Source organism: Macrosteles quadrilineatus, unplaced genomic scaffold (assembly GCF_028750875.1).
Source record: "Macrosteles quadrilineatus isolate MER2022 unplaced genomic scaffold, UCM_ALF_1.0 Scaffold_8__2_contigs__length_117827958, whole genome shotgun sequence".
NCBI classification, from domain to species: Eukaryota; Metazoa; Arthropoda; class Insecta; order Hemiptera; family Cicadellidae; genus Macrosteles; species Macrosteles quadrilineatus.
Genome location: NW_026542601.1, coordinates 78,363,417 through 78,378,055, shown reverse-complemented (window position 1 = coordinate 78,378,055; position 14,639 = coordinate 78,363,417). Strand labels below are relative to the sequence as shown.

Genomic DNA, 14,639 nt, shown 5'->3' with positions numbered 1-14,639 from the left:
CAACCAAACATTGAGATTTATAGCTCAGTGCAACCAAACCGAGACAGTGTTACCAACAAAACACAGCAACAAGTGGTGATCTTTATTCTATGGAGGCATCCCTTTCAGTAAATATTTAATCAGAGAGTAGTGACTCCAGTTATACGGTAATCTATTTGTTTCTATGGCGTAGACAGAGACAGACACGCGCGGAAAAAAATCATCATTTTGTCGTCTGCATCTGCATCATCTTCATCTTAATCAAAATAATTTGTTTTTTTCGCCTTATCAAAGGACAATCGTACACATCAGTTGTAATTACGTTAAAAATCAGTTTTTACGTATTTCGTTGCATAATTATTATTCTATGTTATTGTCCACTTTTATAAGCATGTAATGAATATTTGTTAAGCTATTTCTTGTTTACTAATACAATTTTCAAAGTTTATGGTATGATCCATCCCATTTTATGTTTCGGCCAGACCTATTTTAATAATGATCTTTTACTGATTTGTAGCTATGATATGAGTTTTTATCTTCATAAGACATTTGATTAATTTATGTACAGCATAAGTGAGGGTAGAAACAATCCGTTGGTAAGCACCTACAACCTTACAGGACTTGTTAGAAGTTAGGCCTAATAAGAATGTCAGCAAGTTTCCGTAGGTGCAAATCACGCAGAAGGTTTGCAGCTTTAAGTTTTTTGAACAATATAACTCTAAATGGATCTCATGTCGATACACAGGTTGGAATGTTATTGAATTTAGATGACAAATTGGTAGATTTTGGAAATCCCTGCACTAATCCCACAATCAACTCTTGTAATAAAAATGACGATTTCAAACTGTGCAAAGGTCCAAGTGTAACAAAGTTAACAGAAAACAATTTGTGTCTGGAAAGTGAATTTCAGCAGTGCCAAACAGGGAGTTCATATCAACGAGTAGTCTCAGGCTTAGAACCAGAATCCTACCGTCCTTCGGGAATTAATACACCATTTAGAGAAAGGTAAGTTAAGTTACCAGGTCTTATTTTTAGTAGTACCGTACTTAAAGTTAGCTACATATATTTATATACCTATTAACTTAAGCTAGGTCGCAGCAGCCATTTTACATTAGGCCTACCTATGTAGGCCTATATTAAGTTATAAATAAGTAAGTCATAGCCTAAGAAACTTAGCGATTACTTAAGTTAGTAACTTAGGATAGGACTAGCCTAGTTAAGATGGGAAATAAACTGTAAGCTACTTTTTAATAGGTAATATTAAGTCAGGAACATTTAGAAAAACACAATTAAGCTAGCGTTTTTTCATTCACTTCTCGATCGCTCTAAGTTAACAGTTCAGACATTTTACAAAAGTTTTTTAAGAAAGGGACGCCACTATCTTATGTGCGTATTTTAACCCAAATAGTGGAACGCTCTTGGAGTCTTGTTGCTGACTAAGGCCGACATGTTCCTTAGACACGGCTGTTAATTAATAGCCCATGCAGCCAATGGCAACTAACTTAAGGAACCTACAGTTTATAGTGAAATCCGAACCACATATTTTCCTTGTAATTAACGAATTTGTCTAATGATCAGGATAGTACTACAAATATTTCGTAGTACTCACTAGTGCGGACGTTAATCCACACCAGGGAGTATAGCATTCACAGTGCATGCGTATAAATATCCATAATTGGAACATATGAAAATAGGCTACATGGAAACATCCCTCTTGAATGAGTGCCGGGAGTATGCCATCCCTCCCGGAGATTTGAGAGGGCTGAAGGAATAGACTGCATACTTCACAATCTCCAGCCTGAACAGCTTACTCGAGGGACTCCTCGCTATTGCTGTTTCCTTTGGCAATTTACTTTCTGTGTATTATATCTTCATATTTTCCTTTCCAAAGGTGTACTCCTTGCAAAGTGGATGGCCAGGAGGGTCACTTATCAATTTATCATGATTTGTACTACCGGTACCCATCCTCTCGTATGAAGAGTCCATAGAATTTGGCGCTGTTATTTGAATTATTTGTTACCATTACAGTTATACCTTCCTCAAGGCCTATAATGTTGCCTTTTGTCTTGATCCATCCAGCCGTATCCTGATTGGCGTACACCAGGATCATGTAGCACTGCGGAAGATGGCTCTGAAGGTGTCTAGGGCAGACACTTTCTGTGGCTTCGCTATAGAGAGTGTGAGTCAGAATGGACCCTGGTCTTTTGGACTTTCTGCTGAATTCTCCTTCTTTTTCGTTCCTTTTTACGGGGTCGAGGTCCATTTCCACTGCCTCCTGCCTGGAATATCTGCTCTGGCCTTATTTGCTTATACACTGACACATCAAATATTCAGAACAACTATAATTGTCAACTAAGCCTAACTAATAGTAATGGCCTAATACTATACTAAACATGAAAACATTTATTATGTAAACTTAACTTATACAGCTTGTGATCTCATGGTTCTCGATTATACAGGGAGGGTTGAGGTTAGATAATCGAATAGAATAAGTTTTCTTTAACATAAAAATGTTATCCGTTACAGAACCAGCACAGCAGGAAGTGAATATGGGTTTGAACGTCGCTTAGGTTCTATTGGACACAAGAAAAAAGTACCGGCTCTACTGCATCAGTCTTCTTTGAACGATGACAAGCTTTATCATAATTTCAGCAGCAGTGAGAGTTTGGGCTCAATCATTGGTTAGTGATTTAGGACTACTAGTTACTTCATTGTAGGTTAGAGTAAAACAAATAGGCTACTTATTTAAAATCTGATTTAATTTTTTCTCTTTAGTTAGCCTATTTAAATCTAATATAGTTAATTAACTGCTACAGGGCTTATTTGATCAGTAATTAACCCTTGATATAATATCAAATCAGTTTTTGAAACGAGTGAGTTTATTACTTTCTTACCTACTTTACTTGAAAACGTTCTGTTGCAACAGTTTTAAATAAATATTAGATAGCCTATCACTGTTAACATCTTTGACTATACTCTGTTCACAAAATTTTGGTAGTTTAAAACAAATAAATCTATCCCCTCCACTTGATCATGCCTTTAAAACAATAGCTCAACAGCTAAGGTTTGCCAAAACGTCAATAAGCTGCAACATATATGTATATATATATAGCAAAACAAGTAGTGGGGAAACCTCCCCTTAAACCGCCAACATTTTGTGAAAAGAGTTTAAGTTTAGTTAAGTTAAGTTTATAATTTCATGCTATCCCTGTCCTTGAAGATTTTTCCAAGTTTTACCTGACATTTGAGCCCTTGTGATGGTTTACACTTTATTAAATGCAACTTAATAGATGATCCAGTCTGTTACTGATTTGAATGTGCTAAAATAATTTAATGCGACTTGTTGGAAAATTTTCAGGCCGAAAGTCTGCAGTTATTCATGAAGTTAACTCCCCAGGTTGTAACAGAGAAGTGAGGATAATTCAGCCTTCTAAAGGTCAACATTTCAGAGATGAACGCATTGTATTTTCGACTACTTCAAAGATTCCGCTAATATTTTTCTCACACATACCGTACAACCGCTGTTATCGCCCTCACAGGTGAGTACAGTGGAACCTCTATTATTCGGGTAATTTAGGGTAGGGAGACTATGGATAGCTGAAAACAATGGTTAATCCAAGATTATGACAGGCCCATAAAAACAATGTAAGTATCTAAATAGACATTAAATGTCATTAGAGTTTTATATCAACGAAATACAATATTTCAATCACGATATTATCAAACCATTAACCTTATTTCAGTTGTAAAAACGGTATAGCAATAAATCATGTAAAGACCAAAACAGAAAGCCTAGTAAGCTACTGGCTAGAGATAGGCTACCGGTAAATGCTGTTTCAGAATATAGAAATGCTCAATAATAACACGGTAATCAACTAGCATTTGGTCATATAGTAAGTTGAAAATAAATCATATTAGAGACAATAAAATATTAGATAGCCTAGCCCTAACTTATTAAAAATATAAAGTAATAGTAATCTATTTAAAATGATAAGAACATTCATAAAAACAAGATAAAGATAACAAGGGACATAAAAACTGACATAAATACGTAGTTATTCTTACTCTTTGTTCTACTGTTTCTTGGATTCTTCTTCACATTCAACAAGTTGCCATGGTTACAGATCACCCAATCACAGGCAACCAAGTCGTCAGCTGTTGCATCATAGCGTACAGCAGACAAATATGTAAGAAGCAAACGGTCAGCTTGGAGCAATTTTGATTTGTTTTGCATCTTGTTTATTTTATTGTTGTCAAATTAAATGTGAATTTCAAAAACAAAAATGTGGGAGCCTACAGCTTATCAAAATTGGACCAAAATAGTTTATGATACAATGCATTTTCAATGCACTAGAATTATTAAATATAATTTAAAAAATTTTCATGGTAGCCTATATTTCTTGGATAGTAAAGCTACGTAACATAATTTTAGAGGTGTCCATTGACCACAGTTAATCCGCCGCCCTGTTGATCTGCCCCCGGTTAATCGAGGTTTTCTACCTTATCAATTCCATATTATATATATGTAGGCTAGCCTAGAATCAACATTCCTGGCCCAGATGATGTTCGAAGACAAAGTTTAGCAGTAAATTAACAGTTTTAATGTCTGTTAAAAGACCAATAATTTTTTCACTAATTTAATTTTCATAACAGAACATACCAGTAGGTCTATTGTTTTCTTAATGATTTACGGTACAGAGTATACTTTATGTTGTATGTTCACTTTAACTTTATATGATTTTAAGTACTCTCTGAACTAAATATAGGTTATTAAAATAGGCCTTATTAAGAATAGCTTTTTTCAAAAGGTGCTTGCTATAATGCAAGTTATCAACTAAAATGCAGAATGAAGGGAAAAACTGATCAAAAAACTATTCTTAAGTGAAGTAGGATTTGTAAGGTACACTGAAGCTATATTCTATTTAGGACAAATAAGTAATCATTAAGAATGTGAATAGCAAAAACTGGTATAAAAAACTGTTGCTCTTTATTCAAAATATGCTACACATTGCAGACAATGTAGGTAGATATAATCCAGTTAAAGCACAGTTATATTGTCCACAATTAATCAGTATGAGTTTTACAAAACTTGGTGTACTGAACTTTTAAAGTCAACAGCAAATTGTTTATTTATTTTGTGCAGTTTACAATATGTCTATCATTATGAAAATAGATTATATCTTGACATTGCCGGTCAAAGTCCTGTTGGGGCGTTATCATTCTATAATTATTATTGTACGTATTTGTGGCCACTGCAACAACTTCACCGGACTTAGTACAATTACTTTTTAAGCTTTTATCGTGACAAATCAACAATGTGTTGTTACTTGATTATGTCTCTTTGAGGAAAGAAGTCTTTGCAATTCATATCAAGAGGAACGCTTGGATTCTCTCTGACAGTGTTTCGATGTTACAGAGGTGACCCGAGACGTGAAGTCGGTCGTCGTAGAAACACCTCAGGTCCACGACCATTGTCCTCTATCAACGACATCGACCCCTACACGCTGCTGGGACTGGAGAGAGCTCAGGAGGGTCAGGTTAGTTGTTTAAACCTTCAGCATCTTGTCAAAACTATGGACATTTTCCATTTATAGAATTGTTGTTTGATGCCAATGCAGTTTCTGCGAGGTTAAACAAAAGCTGCATCTAATTTTACAGGGTTTAAGAAAGGAGTGAAAACTGTTTTTGAGTGACCGAGTGAGAAATTTAGGCCTACTCCCAGAAACTCTCTTGAAGTAATTTTAGTACTCGCTCATCTAGGGAGTTCAGAGTTTTTTAGTTGGTAGGTTATATTCAACCATGTTCCCGACGCATCTATTGTTGATACATTTTTGTCATTCTGTGTCATACAATTTACACATCACTGTATCTAAGTTCAACAATGTGGCCTATACATTTATTTGTATAATGTTACTATGCTTTTATTTCAGGAAATATCATATTCAAAACTTTTGAAGCCATCGATAGAGAGAAGACCTGAACTGGATTTAGAAAGTCAACCAATGAAGAAACAGTTTGCCACTAGGTAAAGTTGCACATTCATTAGCCCTTTGCGGTTGAATGGTGAGTATAGGTCGCTGCCCGCCATTTTCCCCGACTGCTCAAAAATGTTAAATCTATACTAAAAAAAGTTGATCTTTGCAGTCAAATTGCAAGTATTGGTCTCCCCGTGCCATTTTCCCGACTGCTTAAATGGCGACCTATAAAAAGAAACAAAAATTAGACCTCAATGGGTTAAGAAATTCTAAGTTTTTATTCCGTCACATGTTTTCAACACCCTGTAGAGTATAATAAGCTACAGTACTAAACTTGAAATGGTCCGCACAATTATTTGTTGTCAATAGGTTATACAGATTAAGGACTTTTAGGCTAATTGTAAATTTGTAGTCAATAATGAAATTAATCGCCTAATCGGTAAGTATTCGTGTACAATAAAATTGGTTATTTTGTTTTAGGGTTTTCTCGTACGAGGGACAACAAAGACTGTCAGGGGGCAACTCTCCTCCCCCCTCCCACTCCGACCCAAACTGTAAGATAAACTAGATGTGTTGATAACTAAGACTCTCTAACAATCATCTTCATATTTAGTTTGTGTAATTTAATTTACACTGATAACAACCCTCCCATGTTACAGTGGGCCTATTCCATAAGCAAGGCAGCTTTTTAACCTATAAAATTTGTAACAGTTAACATCTTGTTTTTAAGAGAAAAAGTTAAAGTGGCAAATGGCTAGTTTTGTTCTAGGTAGTTAAAAAAGCAGAATAAAAAGAAATCCCTACATAATCCACTTGGAACAACTAATTTATAATTTTTTTTTAAAGAATAGTAACCTCTTTAAAATGTGTTTTGGACCACTAACATGAGGAAAATGTAATGAAAGTTCGTTTTTTAACAATAATGATTGTTTTTTGTCCAGGTGACGACTGGGACAGAAGTGAAGTCTATGAACCGGATCTTTTGGATGATCCAGAACTGATTGCAGGAAAACATTGCACATTGCTGACCTTCACAGCTTACATGGTAATTGTGATGTGATAGTGAACATGTCATCTTATTTAAAACATCTTTGAGTTGTAGGACATTTACTACAGGTTTAATATAATAGACGTTTTTTGGGTATTCTCTACAGCTCGTGACATCTAAGCTGGCCTAGCACGGGCAGTGTTGGCGGGAGGAGGGTGGAGGTAGGGAAAAAACCGTACTGCAAACATTTTTACGTACTTGAGCGCCTTCATATGGGTCGCGAGGACAGTTGATGCCACCCACATGACGGGACATAGTGTTTTTGAAATAGCTACTAGTAGCGATCGGCCAAGTGTCAGCTTAGATGTCACGTGCTGTACTTGACTACTTAGTTCTGTATAAGTTTAGAAGTTGATATGCCAGAGTGTTAAGTAGTTTTGTAGGATCATTACTGTGTGTTAGCAACAATAAAATTACTGTACCACTTGCTGCTGCTGTTTATAAATAACTAGGCCTTTGCATAAATTGTGAAAACTGTCTTTAAAAGATTTTCGTACCCAACTTATCTCGCATGCAGCGGAAATTCAATGGTTTACAAAATTTTTTAAACACTGAAGGATACATGTCAGCAACAGAGCTGCAAATAGTGTCATTCTGTTCACAAATTATGCCAGTAAGTGGCGTCCAGTAGTGAGGAGCCCCGTTGCGGCGTTCAAGTGAACTACATATATATACTCAAAAACGGACCTTACTTAAAAAACGCCCTCATCAATCTTTATTGCTAAAACAGGTTTTACTTAGGAAATATTTATTTCAAAAGTTATGAGATTAAAGTTCATCCAAGGTCTTGCTGTCTTAGCAATCTTAAACCAATCAAGATAATTAAAATTTACTCAGACAAGGATTGTTATTAAATTATTGTACGAGTCCAATGCTAATAACCGTTTTTGTTTGATATTTTTCTTTCAGACTTCTATCATTGATTACACGAGACCTTCTGATCTGAAGAAAGAGCTCAATGATAAGTTCCGAGAGAAGTTTCCTTATATTAAGCTCACTCTTAGTAAACTTCGCAGGTGAGTGGGTTAAATCAACGGTTATTAGAACTTGTACAGCAGGCACATTTACTTTCAAATGATACAACCAAGTTCACCTTGTTTTCTGGTGTTTTCTTTGTAACTGAGGATTTAAAAAAAAAAAAAAAACAAGCATAAAACCTACCAATCCCTTAAAAAACAACCAGACCATGTATCTCAGTTCAGAGGTTGTGAAGCTCCAAATGTAAAAGGACGAATTATAGGGCTGAGGAAGCTAAATACTGATTGTCAAGTTGTATCCATATGAATAAAAAACTACTAAATGGCACAACAAATGAACAAGAGCCGTTTAGCTCCTAAACCTTTTGTCAAGATAAGAAAAGAACGTAATGGCTCGTACAAGGGAAAAAATTATAGACGTAAGCTCATACTGTATTTGGTCGTTTCTGAATTCTAGTAATGTTTTTCATTTTGCATGCCTTTGTTCTATTTTAAGTTGTATTTTACTTACATTTTTTATCCAGTCTTTCATTACCTAACTTATCTGCCATTAGCAGATTTTAAACTAGGCCAGTTTATGAAATTATCTTTGTTATTTATTTATTTATCGATATACTTAATTACATTGTAATGTTATGTAGTAATTCAAAATGACGAACACTATTACATTGTGAAATGTTCAAAGAACAATGCAGATGTCTTATTCACATTTAGGGTATTTCAGTTAACCCGGTGCTAAAACCATAAAAATTACTTTTTTCAGCTTGAAACGAGAGATGAGAAAAATAGCGAAGCAAGACAGCAGTGCTGATCTACTTACTGTGGCACAAGCTTATGTTTATTTTGAAAAACTCATTTTGAGAACTCTAATCAACAAAGAGAACAGGAAACTGTGTGCAGGTGCCTGTCTCATACTCTCTGCCAAACTGAATGACTACAAGGGGGAACAGCTGAAGCAGCTGTTTGAGGTAAAAGGACGGCACTTTGTGTAACAAGTTTAATGCTATTCCTACATTTTTTGTACTTACAGGATACCCTGTATAACAAGGTTGTCAGTATTAAAAACAATAACATGAGTTTTACATAGTGATAATTTAGATCTAGCGATACAGCAAAGTTTTAATACCAAAACAACTGCTGCTCTAAGTCAACAATATCATTAGGTGAAAAGTATAGCCTTTTAATAAGGAAATAGTCCTCCCACAACACTCACTTGAGTACATCTTGTTTTGGCATACTTAAAACTGCATTTGCCAAAATTGGTACAGGTAGCAAGGCCCGAGCGTTTCCAGTGACGAGCCAATCCCCCTGGTTTGGTAAATAACATTTTACCAGGTAGCATACAATTGCACGGAACGTTGACACAACCATACATTTATGTGAAATATTTCTTCACTAATTTTGATTTCAACAAACTTTTAAAACCACATTGGCCAAACTAACCACCTTTTGACATTTGGTTAGTTTCTAATGTAGTTTTTATTATGCCTTGCCAGAGAGTGGAGAGCATGTTTAGGCTGAGTCGCAAGGATCTGATCAACTTTGAGCTGGCCGTATTGGTAGCTCTGGAGTTCAGCTTGCATGTACCAACGTGGCAAGTTCTGCCGCACTACCAGCGACTCATCAGCGAGTCTTGACCCGCAGATGACGGCCGCAGCTTATAGGCCCTCGAGGACTGCACATTCCGGTGCTGGACCAACAACGAGTACGACTAAGCTTGTGTCCATCATTGATTTGTCACAGTATTTTGATGTAAGTTTAAACAAATTGTTCCGTAAAGCTAAGGGAGTAGTTTATTAAGCGTAGGTTATCACAGGGAAGTAGGTTGATTTGTACTACTTACTCCAGGTAAGGTGTGACGTCAGTCTGATATTTTCAGTCCCCAATCTACATAGTCTTTAAACCCATTGAAGACGACTTACAAGTGTAGCTCATTACCGCATTTTGCTGTTAGATAGTCGTACTGCTAACTTACTGGCGCAGAAGTAGTGCATCAAATCTAACCTACAAGTGCCAACGCCCTACCTAGCAAACGCTTGTACCACGTTATGATAGATAAATGCCTTAACCCTCCAAGTGTCCATAGTTTAGGCCTTAATGTCCACCTATTTTTGGCGCATTTGCAAGGTTTTATTAAAACGGATCTGAGAAGCTTAAAACAATGTTAATTCTAATGTTCTATATACCATTTTGTTTGGAAAATCATGGGCTTCAATATTATATATAAAACATAAGGAACATTTAAAAAAAAAAAAAATTTTTAGGTAAAAAAATATAATTTCAGAAATTTTCAAAAAAAAAAATAAGTTTGCGCTCAATGAAATTGTATAAATTATAGGCCTATAAATATTTGAAAATAGCCACTTTGTTCTAAATTTTATGAGGATTACAACTATATCATAATACAAGGAAGTATATTTGCAAATAAATAAGTTATGGGCAAAAAACTGATTTCAGTACATAGCGTTTAGCTAAGAATGCATAGCCTAACCAGAGCTAGGAATCTGGCTGATAATTTACATCAATATCACTACCTACTTCTTCAGGATCATCAACCAGCACTTCAAAACCACTTAAATCTTCTTATAATGCACCACGTATATCACTACTTTTGATTTTTAACACTAAAACAATGATAAACGTAATAAAACACATCAGTCATCGGTCCGGGGGAACCTAGCTGTTTACAAATACACGCACATCAGCTGTCTGCTACAATATTTTCGGAACTAAAATGAATAGCGCTTAGAGACAGACCTCTGGAGAAAGCTTAGAATATTACGGAAAGAACGATACCTAACTCGATCCAGTTCAATCCGATTCAGTCAGTCATAGAGCCTTCGCCGTAAACGATGTCTGCATGTCGAAAAATCGACAAGTAACACTACACAAAGTGTGCTGCTTGTCGAATTTTCGTCAAGTAACACTGGGAGGGTTAAGTAAATGGAGATTATGTAGAAAAATAACCTAAGAGTTAACCTTCAAAAAAAATATATAGCAAACATTGGTCTATTTTCACTTTGTTTATGGTTTAATTAAAAATGTTTGTTACTTTCTGGATAGACCGCGTAGTTAACTTAAAATACCTATAATTTTTTTTTGTGGTTGCAAGTAATAAATTAAATCTGGTATCAATTTTGAAGCTCAAGCCACTTTATCATTTTTTAATGAATTGTTATTTTTTTCAGAGCTATGAATCAACAATTTTTTTGAAAGCCACAAAACAAGTGATCGACAACCAAGACTAGAAGCAATAGATTTAGCATACAGCATATCAGTGAAATTCCTCCAGGCTGCTACAAAATTTTTAATTTATCTGCTTTTATATTATTATTTAATAAGTACAAATTTGTGGTATAGTAGTAGCATTGACTATATATAGAGACTGCTCGATGAAAGTTTATGTTTTAGGGGTGGATACAACTAGGTGTTTTAAGTAATGGATATCTTTTATTTTAGCACCAAATTTTGGATTTTGTGGAATGTTTTAAGTCTTGTTGAATAAAGTAGTTATACTTGTGTAATAAAGAGTATAATGGAAAAAACAACATTTTGGGATTCAAAAACAAACGAACATTATCATTGTATTTTTTTTTAAAGTTCATAAACAATATGCAGCTTAGAAAGATTTTTCACATTCCTTAAAACTTAAAACTTGGAAGGTTAAATATATCTAGTCTGTTAAAATCTCTTTCCTGGGCGTATACATGAAATAAAGTGGTCATCTTTTCATAAGCTAATTCTTCCATTTGAATAACTATGGAAGCAAAAGAATTAAAAGACTTTTAATTTGAATGTCAGCACAGATTTGATCTTCGCACAGTTCTAAAAACTTTTGTCGTAATGAGAAGTCACATTGCATCTGTTTATTTAATAAAACTACTAATTACTGTATACTACTTCTTGTTGTTGCAAGATCACATCCCAAAAAAGTAGGTGAAAATTTCCCCATGTTAGTGTCTTTAGTCAATGGTTATAGTTAGAAATATTTTGTTACCATGTTTGTTAAATGTTTGATGAAGTTTATGCTTTATTGTTGTTAAATGTGTAAAATAAATTTATGGTAGTTGTTTAGAGATTAAGCTTAGGTATATCTTTTATTTGTCCATCTGTATTATATTAATCATAACACTCATTGAATAAATTTATGAAATTTATAAAATATGGAGTTGCATTTTTGATTTATTACAATACATTTAGAACAAGTGTCAGGGTCAATGAATTATTTCTTAGAGCATGGCAGTGTTTTAAGGGTGCGCTCTACATCAGCTCGAGCCTCAGTAGCTATGTTGCACCATTGAAAAGCGCTTGCAGACATTTAAATCCTCTCAAGTTACTCAGTTAACTGAACATTTTTTTGTCATCTGAAGAAGGTTTCTTACTCCTTAGATTCAAATTTATGACTCTATCGTTTTAATTTTCGTCTAAATATTCATTTGTATGTGTAAAATGTTTTAGAAAAAAGCTTATTTTGAAGTATTTACCAATCACTCCCCACTTAAAAGTTCTACTATTGCCAAAAAATTAAAACGATACAAGCCTACAAAAATAAGAAATGAATAAATTACAGTAACATAAATGTGTTTTCAATCGGTTAAGAAGTAAGCCAATAATAACGGAGATCCTTAAGGACCCTTGTTTGGTGGATTTTACCCTTGCATTAATTAGCGTGCGGTGGACAGGTAGAGCACACATAACTCACAAGTCAACTCATTATTTTACATCTATTCTATTATTAAATTGAGGTGGTGTCTGTCTGTGCGGCTCTCACTAAAATAGATCAATAAGAAATAGCTTAAATATTACGATTTTTTGTTGTAAAATGAGGCAAACCTGACAAGCTTCGGCCTTATTCTACACCATTTCACATCTAAAAATCATAATATTTAAGCTATTTCTTATTAGATCTTTTTAAACTTAATATCATTTGATAGGGAATTAAAAAATGCTATATAAAAGTGTTCTTGTCATTTTTTTATAAAACCAGCCATTTTAGATTAATTTAAGTTTAAAAAACTAAAATGACCGCCATTATGAAATTGTTAGTTGAATGAAGATGATTTTTTTTCTAACATGGTTCTCTTCTACCTTTACTTACATACCAAGTTTCATAAAGATCGGTTGAAAAAAATTTGATTGATAAAATTGATTAGGTATGTAAAAAATACAAAATGACAGATATCTGGTTAAGGAAGCATTTTGGAAAAAATGCTTTTTTTATTTTTACCCAAGGAATTACTACGTAAATTATGTCCCCACCTTTTTTAAACAACCTATATGAAATAAAAAGATGCTGCCTGCCTTTACAAGTAAGTAAGTAAGTTTACGTTTCAAATCTCAACACAGAGATGTAATAAAGCCCAAACCATGTGTTTTGCTGCTCTAATAGTTTTGTATCACTGTTTAATATGTGTAGTCCAAAATATTTATGTATTCAATTTATTATATTCTTGTGTTTAAACTAATCAAAAGTTGTTATTTGATCAAGTTGTTTTGGGTAGGCCGGATATGAGGGGTTTTACTGTATATGGCTTTTCACAATCAGCCTGTTTCATAAAAATACTAGTCCCGTATTTACCTGTCCTACTAATTTGTGTTTGAAACGTAGACTTGTAAAATACACTATTATTACTAGTCCATGGACTAGTAAATACTAGACTAGTACTGTAGTTTTATGAAACAGGGCCCAGGGGATGTAGATATAAAGTCAACGGATATAGTGCTAGATAAAGATAAGTATTCACTACCAGTCATTGCTGACCTATTTTCACTTGGACGTATGTATTTCTTTCGGCCACCATTTTGAAATATGAAAATTTTTTTTTAATATGAAGCAGGTGTTGTGTCCCATAATTTTGAATTACTTTTTTAAGCTAAACTCAATTCTGCAATCCATTTTTTGTTTTCAACTTTCCTTTAAAATAATACAATTTTGTTAAAAATGTCAATATTTCAAAATTAGCCTGTCAGCCACCTCGTTCCCATCTATCCCTGAGTGCCCAGGTACCCAACAGACTGTTACCTTGTTGCGCCTGCCCAGGTCGCATACTGCAGAGAGGCAGTCCCGGACCACCTTGGAATATAATTCGTAGAAGTCAATCGCTTTATGCGCAGCCTGGCTATCTGTAAAAATGGAAATATTGATGACCCTGAAGCCTGCCTCAGGTTCTCCCTATCACATTCCTTTATCGCAGTTATTTCGGCCTACACAGTTGGGTGTCTGCCCATGGGAATAGAGGTTCAACCCGTTCTGCACTCCATGAATTCCAGCCTCTGTCCCACTGCTTACCTTTGAACCGGCAGTATGCCATTCAAGGTCGCCTTGTGGAAGAGGGTTCTCACCCGACATCCACTTATCCCTGGATGGAAGGACGGTGAATGGCCTGGCGAAGAACAATCGAATCGGCATGTGGTCCAAAGGCATGTCCAGTAGTACCTCTTACCATCTGAGTGATCCGAGAGGGACCTCGGGATCTTTCAACATCCAACCAGAGGTTTTTGCACTGGAGTCTGTAGGCAGTCCTCCTCGCTGTGACATGCAGGTCAATTGGAGTGAGGTTGAGAAGTTACGGTACAAGTTTCTTCATAACTGGAGTATAAAGTTTCTATTATAGTTATTAATTTTTACTTTACACAACTTGCGTTAATTAAGGACACTCA

At 34.9% G+C, this 14,639-nt stretch overlaps 1 protein-coding gene across 1 annotated transcript; it reads left to right on the top strand.

Annotated features, from left to right (window-relative positions):
- Nucleotides 1-256: 256 nt before the first annotated feature.
- Nucleotides 257-12,143, top strand: LOC129001717 (CDK5 and ABL1 enzyme substrate 2). The gene is made up of 11 exons (XM_054429113.1): nt 257-984; nt 2,506-2,660; nt 3,338-3,518; nt 5,396-5,516; nt 5,910-6,004; nt 6,435-6,508; nt 6,896-6,999; nt 7,912-8,018; nt 8,743-8,947; nt 9,476-9,731; nt 11,168-12,143. Exons 1-10 carry the CDS (start codon nt 626-628, stop codon nt 9,614-9,616), a joined length of 1,542 nt encoding a protein of 513 aa, XP_054285088.1. The 5' UTR covers nt 257-625; the 3' UTR covers nt 9,617-9,731; nt 11,168-12,143.
- The last annotated feature ends 2,496 nt before the right edge of the window (nt 12,144-14,639 follow it).

Coding starts and splice junctions, on each gene's coding strand:
- LOC129001717 (XM_054429113.1), top strand. CDS start 626: ATGTCAGCAAGTTTCCGTAGGTGCAAATCACGCAGAAGGTTTGCAGCT. Junction 985..2,505: donor AATACACCATTTAGAGAAAG/GTAAGTTAAGTT, acceptor TATCCGTTACAG/AACCAGCACAGCAGGAAGTG. Junction 8,019..8,742: donor ACTCTTAGTAAACTTCGCAG/GTGAGTGGGTTA, acceptor TACTTTTTTCAG/CTTGAAACGAGAGATGAGAA.